We start from the raw sequence: 10,550 nt of genomic DNA, 5'->3' as shown, positions 1-10,550 counted from the left end.
TTCACCGCTTAGCGGTATATTGGATGCTCTTGCCAAATGTGATACTTGGTTATCAACTGCGTTGCCATCTAGTGCTAAATCCGGCCAAGTTCAAATGAATTAACCAATGACAGCCTTGATACAAGAGATTGCTCCAATCCAATTCTGGTTATACTGGGTTATACCAGTTTACATACGTATTTAGCTCCAGATGGAAAACTGGTCATTGTAGGCCATCACCGTTGTCCGCTGATTGTATTTATCTCTGGGTTAAAGTCCATTCGAGTTTCAAAACTTTTGAACTGTTGTAGCTGGACTCTCACCTCAATCGTTTCTCCAACGTCGATCGACTCGTTTATGTTCAGGATGTCTTTGAGCCAGGTATAATTTCCCCGTCGAACGTTGTGTGCTTTCACTAATATTCAAGACTGTACGCACGGTTTAAAATATTAGTAGGGATAATTGCATCGTCATCAGATATTCCAAACTATTTTCCTTCATTTGTTCGTCTAATTGCAGGTGATTAGTAGGTCAGTGAGACAAGCAGCAGTCAGGTCTTTTTCTTCTCAAGCTGCAGTACCAAATGGCTACAATTTCCGTTAGTATTAAATTTTGACATTAATTACATTATATTTTAACAGTTTAGTATCATGAGTAATCCAATGGGAAAAATGTCAAGCTGCATATGCTTTACTTTCTACGAAGAAAATAAAACTGTTCTGATTACTTAAACTCTGAGTACAGAATTAGTGCCGAAGCAATGTTGTTATATTTTTTGTTCAGAGCTTTCTGAGACGCAGCGAGAAATGCAGGAACTTGCCAGGAAGTTCACAAGAGAAGAAATAATTCCTGTAGCTGCGGAGCACGATAGAACTGGAAAATTCCCATGGGAAATTGTCAAGAAAGCCTGGGGTCTGGGACTCATGAACGGACACATTCCACAGCATTGCGGTATGTTCAAAATATCCTTGGCTAAGAATTTTCTTCCGATGATATGATATTTCGTGTATTTGAAGCTGGGGGCATCCAAATGAATGACAATTGAAGCAACATATACCACACAAGTTTTTTCAACCAATTTCTCTACAAATTTGATAACAAATCTATCGATTCGTATCGATTCTGACAAATACTGTTTGTACACAGTTCAAAGTTTTTCCAATATATCTGGCATAGTATAATCCCATTATTATTTCCATTCAGATAAACGTTCAGCGTTTCAACCATTTAATATATTGAATCTTGAACCTTTTGAACAACTGCTAATTCCAAATTGAAATAATTAGGATGGTAAGTTTGTTTTGAACTTTAACCCATAGTGATGTGCGATTATTTTATATCTCTGATAATCAAACGTGCCCCAATCTGTTTTGCAGTAATATTTATCTAATCAGAATAGTGGTACATGATCGCTCTGCAAGATATCTGTTAATCAATGATTTGTCATGCTAAAACAATAATATTTGAACAATAACAAGGTCAAGATATTTGAACCATATGTTTGATAATGTATCAGAAGATTAAGTATATTTTGATGTTGGTTTACCATGGATGGTTGAAAATTTTATTTTAAATGTGAGAATTCACACACTTGTTCAAGATCAGATACAAGTTTTTTTGTATGTGGTATAACGAAAGTTAAATTTCTTTTCGAATTCTAAAACTTGTGTTCGTTTAAATATCTGCATTCCTTTTTTTTTTTTTGCAAAATATTCATCCAGACTACAATTAAACGGCATTTCTCAACATCAATTCCTGTGCTGTATCCTAACATATGCCAAAATACCGCAATGAATCGTTTTTACAACTATACGAAATTGTCCATTATATAATAATAATTGCTGATAGTTTACCACAGTCAAATAAAACAGAAGATCAAAAGAAGTATCTACTTCATACTCAATTTTTAATTGGGAATGAGGAATCAACATGGAATCGTACAATTATACAACCAATTTGCTCTCTCTCAAAGCCAAATTAATACGGTCACTTTCAATTACAATTGAATCTTCAGGAGGAATGGGAATAGGTATTTTTGAGACGTGTCTGGTTGGTGAGGAATTCACATACGGATGTTCCGGTATAGCTGGTGGTCTTGGATCCACAGACTTAGGAGTAAGTTCCTGCCGGAGATGAAAAAGAATTCTTAAAAATTTGATCCAAGCTTATGGAGCAGTCAGCTCGTTTCATCCAGGCTCGTTAGTTCATCCTCTTTCAGCTTTTTGTGGATTTCCGATTGTTACCAAATTATATAAGTTGACATAGTTATTTTCTACAAAGTGTTAATTAATACTCACGACAGTTCTGCAGGCTTTCCGTGACGTTCAGTCCATCACATTATCATGGCGACTATACTTTTATGTCCTCAGTCATTTTATTATTACGCACTATTACTGAATGAATCTTATGTTTCAATGTTATGAATTCTTATGTTAACAAAACAAACAGAATACTATCGATAGGAAATTATGAGCATAGTACTTGTTGCTCATTGCATAGCAATAGATGGAACAATGTTGTAACATTGTATACAGTACTAATTTGACATTCAGGTGGTATTGGAATGAATACGTTTGATTCTTGTATGATTGGAGAGGAACTTGCATACGGATGCTCTGGTATTGCTAGTGGCATTGGATCCACAAAATTAGGAGTAAGTGGCATTTGTGAATGTAACATTCCATCGCAATTCATTGTTCTTGAGCTGATATATGGATTCATGCCGAAGGGAGTTGGACGTCATTCATCGTATCATTAATATCAGTGTTGATTTCTTGGTGGGTTATCTTACTTAGTAATTACGTATTGTTCTACTTTACATTTGGAGGCTTGTATGGGAGCATCGAAGCGATATCAAATATTTTATGAATTACTTATTGACATGTGGGTCCAATAGATATATTAGGGAAAAAACATTACCCAATAACGAGAAGTTTCGAGATTGAAACGAAAATCGTGCGATATGCCAAAATAGCCATGACATGTGATACATTAAATGGCTTTTGGTACATTCCAGGAGGATTAGAATGTGGTATTTTTGACGGTTGCATGGTGGCGGAAGAGCTTGCCTATGGCTGTACAGGGATAAAGACTGCAATGGAGGGATCAGGTCTCGGCGTAAGTTCATTCTGCTCGCGATCGAAAACTAATTTTTTTGTCTGTTGACTAACTTATGAATTAATTCTAAACATTAACATCCTTTCACCACGATCAACAATACTCTCATACTGGTTTCCACAGTAAATTACAGTGCAGTCTTGAATGAGCAAATTTATATTTTTTAAACTTTATTGCCAAAATTTCACTCTATAGTATTTTCATCTTCTAATTTTAATAGTTTTTGCATATGAGGATCCGAAGTAGGGAAAGAAAATAAATGCTCTCTGTCTCTTCTGTTTTGTGTAAGAAATTGCTGCAGCTTAATTGAGAATGTCTATGCACCATCTATTATGTCCTTAAATCTGGTAATGAGGTTCATCTGTATATCAGTTTACTGAAGCACAACCTTTGCTTAGTCACATTAAAATTATTGCGCTTGTTGTTGCTGTTTTAAAGTACATTCCGTATTTCCTAAATATGTGTTAAAATTGATTTCATAGCAAATGCCTGTGATTATTGCTGGAACTAAAGAACAACAAAAGAAATACTTGGGAAGACTCATTGACGAACCACTTCTAGCGGTAAGTTACCCTTCTATTCAAGAACCAGAGTGTGTCATTCTTCTATGCATAGTATATACTAATTTACTAGTGTTTTAATACTCAACATAAGAAACTCATTAATGAAAAATGTTTTCATCTCTTAATTCGGTTGTTTTTTCAATCACATCACAATTTGAATACCAAGGTTCGTGCTACACATTTCATACAGAGTGGATCAAAGGTACTGAGACTTGTGAATAACCTTTGAACGCGTGTAGATATCGCGAGAAATTTGCTGGAAATCTGTGTGATTGAAGAATTTACTTTTTGTAAGGGTCGGCAATTGCCATATTCCACGAGTTCCAAGATATAACTTGAACTCTTCAGGCTATGATAGTAAGTGAATAAATTGATAATGATTCGTTCATGGCAGGCCTACTGTGTAACCGAACCTGGGGCTGGATCTGACGTAAGCGCCATTAAAACTCGAGCAGAGAAAAAAGGAAATGAATGGGTTATCAATGGCACTAAAATGTGGATAACAAATGGCGGTGTTGCCAATTGGTAATATTGAGGGTAGAAATTTACTCCTTAAATTTAACTACGTGTATTTACAATCTAGCAAGTACAATTTTAAGCACTTTGAAATTCAGTTCAGCCTAAAATAATTGAATGAATAGATTAATAGAATGAATTGTGACAAAAGGAATGGTGGTAAGAGAGTTGATATTCCTGAAAATCCATGACTTTGTTTATAACGGCATTTTTGATTTAATGTGAAGTTTATTACTAATAATACAAAATTAAAAGAACTCTAATCCTATTCAATTTTTCCATTTTCATAGGTACTTTGTTCTGGCTCGCACTAATCCAGACCCTAAAGCACCGACTAGTAAGGCATTTACTGGTTTCATCGTCGAGCGGGATACACCGGGTCTAACTCCTGGACGTAAAGTAAGTTTAATGATCGGATGACTTACTTGTTACCCCACGGTTAGAAAAGTAACTTTCAGGGATAAAACTTTCAGGAAATGAATATGGGGCAAAGAGCATCTGATACCCGCATGATCACATTTGAAGATGTACGTGTCCCACAGGAGAATGTCTTGCTCGGTGAGGGTCAAGGTTTCAAGATTGCAATGGGAGCTTTTGACAAAACTCGTCCTCCGGTAACTGTTTATTTTTTTTCCTTCAATAGAATTCTGTCGTGGAATTTCATATTCTTTGAAAACTATTTCATCGTTGCAAGGTTGCGTCTGGTGCAGTTGGACTGGCGCAAAGAGCACTGGACGAAGCTACCAAGTATGCTCTGGAACGAAAAACTTTCGGCAAACCCATTGCCGAACATCAGGCAGTAGCTTTCCTGTTGGCTGATATGGCGATTGGAATCGAAACAGCTCGGCTAGCTTGGATGAAAGCTGCTTGGGCTGTCGATAACGGCCAAAGGAACACCTTTCTAGCCAGTATTGCTAAATGTTATGCCGCAGACGTGGCTAATAAGTGCGCCACAGATGCAGTACAGGTTTGTCACAAGTCCAGAATTGCAATTGTATATTCGATAAGCATTGCGTAAAAAGTTTTTATTCATATCCATAAGTACAAAATGGCAAGTTGAACGTAGAATTCAGTTTTTTACGTTTGATTTGAAACTACTTAGTGTTTAATCACCAATAGGTATAATCACCAAGTATCAACGTGTGATTCTTTACAGATATTTGGCGGCTGTGGTTTCAACACTGAATACCCTGTAGAGAAACTAATGAGAGACGCTAAGATTTATCAAATATACGAAGGTACAGCTCAAATTCAAAGAATGATTATATCACGTGCTTTATTGTCAGAGGCTCAACAAGGTGGTAAATGATCAAATCATATCAATCACATGTACAAATCATAATAATATCTCATTGCACCAAGAATGCTGAGATAATTCTCAATGCATCATTGTTTCCACCAATACAATTGTACATACAAAATTTCTTACAGAATTCATAATGCTAATGAAATAGCGTGTGTCTTAAATATGGGCGTTTAGTGAAATAAGGCTCACAAAAAATATATATTTTTTATTCTCTTTACTTGACTGAAGTTTACTTCTGAAGCGTAAATTATTCTCTACCTGTTTCCTAATCCATTTCAAATTGTAAATATATTCTCTCCTTATCTTTATCACTTTTCATTCATCCGTGTCGTAGACTGTATAATATACAATATTTAGGAGACATTAGATTTGACAACTTTAGCATCATCTATACGTATTTGTAAAATAATTTGCTTATTCCCGTAAAATTCTTCGTGATCCTGGAATTTGCATTTTGTATTTTATAGTCCATTTCTCCAAGGTTTCGCGGGGTGAATGATGAGTCATATCTCTAATGTTCATATGGGATTACAGTGGAGAGTTGTTTTCGAAAAATACCTCGAAATTTATTCCGGACATTTTATTTTTTGCTTCATATGAAATTATTAATGTGAACGCAGTTGAAAATGTTCATAGAATTCATTGAATACCCTGGAACGCCAGCAACGGTTACGTTTTAAACATATACGCGACAAGACGAGAAAGAAACAGAGCAAAACAAGGTGAAAAACGAAATCATTCGAACGACGCGCGTATGTTTGTAATGTACGTGTGCGAATGTGTATTCAGCCCGGCGAGATTAGAAAGTGAGACGAGCGAAAACGAAAGTAATCTGTTTAGAATATCCGCGCGACGTCGCGTCGCACGTTAGTCAAGTTGATTTTCGCGGTCATAAAAGTTGTAGGTGGCGCCTCGACGATGAATTCTAACGTGCTAGTCAAGTGCGCCGCTTATTAATGAAATGCGTATTAGATCGTATTATCTTCGGTTCTGTTGTTGATTTATCAACGTTTATCCACCGTTCGAATTAACGATATAATAAATGTGAAAAACGGGCATTGAAGCATCGTCAATAAACGAGCAATAATATTGTGACATCTGACCTACTTAATGCCTTTCATCATTGTTCCCGAGAGGAAAAAAAAACCACCTATCCGCGGTGGAATAAATGATCAACGAAATCATTGGTCGGGTTATAATAAACCGATGTATCTGATCGTTTCGATACACTAGGTCGGTTCGAGGGGTAGGTGTAAACGCATGGGGTTAAAGTAACCGTATTAAATCAAAGAGAGAAACAAAAAGAAAGGAAAAAAAAAACGAAGAGGTAGGTAATTCGGTTACATAGGACCGTCGGCTGTCAGTCCCTCTTAACGAGGCTACGACCAGTCGCGAACGCTCGCTTGACTAGCGAGTCTCCGTCTCTGAATGCAAAGTGTAAGTGAAGTGGCCTACAGACCTACATTTATCTAACGTTCGATTTTTTTTACCCGCGTAGGGATTAATAATTCGAAGGGTTGGGGTCGTCATGTCGGCGTGATAATAGATGTCCCGATAGCGTACGGTGTTCGCGCAGCTTCTCGAAAAGGGCGTCGGGCATTAACGGCGTGGTGTAGGTGTTGTGCGCGGCAGAAGAGACGGGCGCAAGAGACAGACACAGAGAGTACATACATACATAACTAGAATGCACGAGGGCCGAATGGCAGCAGCAACGACCGACGGAGGGGGTCCGGGTAGCCCACCGGCGGCCGCTCTGTCCGAGGCCTCCTCGATCACCCTGGCCCCTGCAACCTCTGCCCCTGTCCCTGTCTCAACCTCGGTATCAGCCCCTGCCCCGGTCCTTGAAACGGGACCACCGCAGCCCCAACAGGTACAAAATGAAACTGCAACGCATCACCCACCTACACTAGCCTCGCAGGGCAGCGCTGCCGTGCCAGCCGCCACCGTCGAAGCCACAGGTATGAGCCTATTAAAACACGAGTGACAAAAAAACAAAAACGAACCGATAAGCCAGCCGTACTGTACATACTATACTAACTCGGGGATAACCGACTGCTACTACTACTACTACAGGTGGCGGTGGTAATCCTCTTTGTCAAACCTTATACGAGTTCGTTTGTTTCTTTGTTTCGATGTTCTTTTGTCTATGGTCAAAAATTCTCTAACCCATAACCCCCGACGTTTCTGTCGGCTATTACACGCCTCTCCCCCCTCGCTCCCCCCCTCCACCTGGCGCACTCTACGTACCTGCCGCTCTCACACTTGTACGAAATGTGTTATTACAACCACCTACCTGTGCCGGTACAGTTGTATTGTGTTCGTACCTACGCGCTCGCTACGCTGGCATAACACGGTAGATGGTGTAAACCGTGGTCGGGGGTCCGTCGATCCCCCCCTCCTACATTTCGTTCCCGCCGTTTCTGTTCCACGTTTACCCCATATAGGTATTTATTCCCATTCTCTCGTTCCTCCTCAACCATGAATGTTGCTGGTGTTGACATTGTTGCTGATAAGACCGACGCTGCGGAACTGTTGCTACCGTGTTAATTACTTCTACTTCTGCTGTTTTGCTGTTGCTGTCACGCTGCAGTGACACATCGGTCGTCGTCTCGACGACGACGACGACGACGACGACGACGACGAGAACGACGACGGGGTTACGCAACCGACGAAAGGAGGAGATCGGTCTCTCTGAAAAGAAAGGATATAAAAGCACGGCGAGTAGCGATGTGCCTGCGAAAGGGAAACACCTGGTTACACCGGGGCAGACAGACAGAGAGACGGAGAGAAAGAGAGAAGGAGAGAAAGAGAAAGATCATTCACTAAAGTTTCCAGCCTGTGGTTCGACCCCACTACGTGTGTCGTCGTCACTCGATCGCTGCGCGCCGAGAAGAGAAAGAGAAAGAGAAATAGGAGGAGGCCAGGAGGCCAGGAGGACAGGAGGGCAGGGACGACGCATCGCGCCTGAAAACCGGCAACGCCGTGCCGTATCGTCGTCAGATCCAGCCGCGATGTAATACGACGTTCCACATGGTCTGTCTCTGCGATTCATTCGCACACTTGTGACCGATACGCGACATACGTAGGCATAAGTAAGTAAGTACAACGATACGCACGTGTGTACCTACCTGTATGCATAGGCGCGTACGATCGGCACACGCGTGCCTGCCTGCGTAAACTTAGGCATTACACTCCTGCCCCGGAGACACACGTTTCTTGATTCGCACGCAGAATTTGGGCCAGTGCGCGTGAGTTTGCAGCTCACACGCGTGCACGCGATGTCCGTGAACGACGCGTGCAGCGCGATCTTGCCCATACCTTGGTGTGTGTACGCCGTACGTCTACCACAGCTAATAATAATTCTCCCAATCCCCCAACACGCTGGTACATGTATGTTTATATGCTCAATATTGCGATGAAAATAACTCATTCTCTCTCGCGCAATCGTCGTGTCGTTATACGTGTAATACGTGTAATCGTTGCACAATTGCAGCAAGCCTGGTGTGTATTGTCTCAGGTTATTCTATTTCTCCAACGCTCTCTCAGCGCTAGCGCTGCAGGTAATTTCGAGTATGAAGCGAATCAACGGAACAATCGGTCCCGAGACGCTGCGTTATTTTTACGCAAATTAATTAACGAAGCTGAAGAGCTGGCAGCGAAACGCGTTAAACTTTTTGAAAATACGAAAATGCGGTTCAGTTTTAGCTTCATGATTCAATAAAAGTATTATCGGGGTATCGAGGTATTTGACAAAATTTTCATTTTCGAACTTCCGCTACATGATTCGAATGAACGTTAGAACGTTTGGCCTGTTAATTTTGGCTGCTAGCTTTAGCCTCGTACGCAATTAATTAACGTGTATATAATTGATTTTACTTTCTCACTTAGCTCATTGCCGCGGACATGTTACAATGGACGTATTTGTCATATGATAGTGACGTTTGCTTAAGGGGATGCCACTGGTCAATATCGACGTTTACGTATATATCTTCAAATATCGAAGTCCACGTAAATCAAATGCGAAAAAGAACTTGACAACCCCTATTCTATACCAAATTCTGAACAAAAACGCCCCAATGCATTTTCATTTGACGCAGAAATAAAGAAATGGCACGTTATCTACGAAATCGTAACAGTAAATTCGTAGAATTCGTGCCATTTCTTTATTTCCGAGTCAAATAAAAATGTATTGTAATGTTTTTGTTAAGAATTTCTTGTAGAATCAGACTGTCAAGTCCTTTTTCGCATTAGAGGTACACGGACTTCGATATTTGGAGATATATACGTCAATGGCGAAATCCACCAAGGCACTCACTTAATACCTTTCAAAAGGAAACCCTGCATTGTTAGAAAATCCCAGATACATTATTAGAGGCGCGATGCGAACCGCGATAAATTCAGGCTACGTATATAAATTACCGCTGAAAAATCTAAAAAAAAAGCTAGAACTTTGCAAAGAGGGTAATTGCTCACGTCGCGTATCTACGTCTGTGTAGGTATTGTATGAAATAAACGTGCAAATGTACGCAGTACGGCGCTCCGTTTGACCATTTTGTTCTCTTCTCCTCGTTATTGGCTGTAAAATGAACCATCCTTCTTGTAGAAATAATATGGTAACAAATATATGTGTCTACGTGTCAAACGTGTAGACATGTAACCGATTTTATGTTCACCATGCTGAAGTTTGTAACGTTATTGCAACGATGCATCCTTGGGAAAAGTTGTCATTTTGCAATTTTAAAATTACCTGATATTTAGCAAACCGTTAATACACGATCACGAACTCATATTGTCTAAATTCAACTTTGTCAGTTATTTTGATAATAAGGTGCGATGTAGTAATTTTGTGTTTCAACGTTACTAACTTCAGCCTCGTTTATATTATCCGAATGAAATGCAGTAGCTATAATCGGTATCACGTCATCGATGAAACCGATAATTCGATCGTCTCTAGTCATCGCGAAAAGTGGAAGGAATGTATAAACTTATCGGCAGGATGGGTGAACTGCTGTAATGTAAAATAATAAGGAAAATATCAGTCACTTTTAACTCGAACTTATTTATCGTCG

The 10,550-nt window shown here is 39.8% G+C and overlaps 2 protein-coding genes across 7 annotated transcripts in view; both read left to right on the top strand.

Moving 5' to 3' along the window:
- Nucleotides 1-192: 192 nt before the first annotated feature.
- Nucleotides 193-5,698, top strand: LOC107227075 (probable medium-chain specific acyl-CoA dehydrogenase, mitochondrial). Of its 5 annotated transcripts, XM_046730787.1 has the most exons (11): nucleotides 194-360; nucleotides 499-577; nucleotides 763-930; nucleotides 1,994-2,094; nucleotides 2,532-2,632; nucleotides 3,579-3,659; nucleotides 4,054-4,184; nucleotides 4,466-4,574; nucleotides 4,649-4,789; nucleotides 4,870-5,142; nucleotides 5,332-5,698. In XM_046730787.1, the coding sequence occupies exons 4-11, from the start codon at nucleotides 2,052-2,054 to the stop codon at nucleotides 5,482-5,484; spliced, it is 1,032 nt and encodes a 343-aa protein (XP_046586743.1). In that variant the 5' UTR covers nucleotides 194-360; nucleotides 499-577; nucleotides 763-930; nucleotides 1,994-2,051; the 3' UTR covers nucleotides 5,485-5,698. The 5 variants fall into 5 exon arrangements, with proteins under 5 accessions (XP_046586741.1, XP_015523603.2, XP_046586743.1 ...); XM_046730785.1 differs by lacking the exon at nucleotides 1,994-2,094 and having other exon boundaries at nucleotides 193-360; XM_015668117.2 differs by lacking the exon at nucleotides 2,532-2,632 and having other exon boundaries at nucleotides 193-360.
- A 715-nt stretch (nucleotides 5,699-6,413) lies between these two features.
- Nucleotides 6,414-10,550, top strand: part of LOC124292804 (early nodulin-like protein 2) — a 75,490-nt gene continuing 71,353 nt past the window's right edge. The window contains exons 1-2 of one of the 2 annotated variants that reach the window (XM_046730791.1): nucleotides 6,414-7,439; nucleotides 8,072-8,653. In XM_046730791.1, the coding sequence (XP_046586747.1) occupies nucleotides 7,166-7,439; nucleotides 8,072-8,307 (510 nt within the window). In that variant the 5' untranslated portion in view covers nucleotides 6,414-7,165 and the 3' untranslated portion in view covers nucleotides 8,308-8,653. Of the gene's footprint in view, nucleotides 7,440-8,071; nucleotides 8,654-10,550 lie in introns of those variants that run through there. The other variant, XM_046730792.1, reaches the window with a different exon arrangement.

This window comes from Neodiprion lecontei, chromosome 2, assembly GCF_021901455.1.
Source record: "Neodiprion lecontei isolate iyNeoLeco1 chromosome 2, iyNeoLeco1.1, whole genome shotgun sequence".
In the NCBI taxonomy this organism is placed as follows: Eukaryota; Metazoa; Arthropoda; class Insecta; order Hymenoptera; family Diprionidae; genus Neodiprion; species Neodiprion lecontei.
This window is presented reverse-complemented; position numbering and strand designations above follow the sequence as displayed.

Bases quoted from the DNA above. Each gene is read 5' to 3' on its own strand.
- LOC107227075 (XM_046730785.1), top strand. From the start codon at position 337: ATGTTCAGGATGTCTTTGAGCCAG. The intron at 578-762 runs GTTAGTATTAAA...TTTTTTGTTCAG, and splicing joins ACCAAATGGCTACAATTTCC to AGCTTTCTGAGACGCAGCGA. The intron at 4,185-4,465 runs GTAATATTGAGG...CCATTTTCATAG, and splicing joins AATGGCGGTGTTGCCAATTG to GTACTTTGTTCTGGCTCGCA.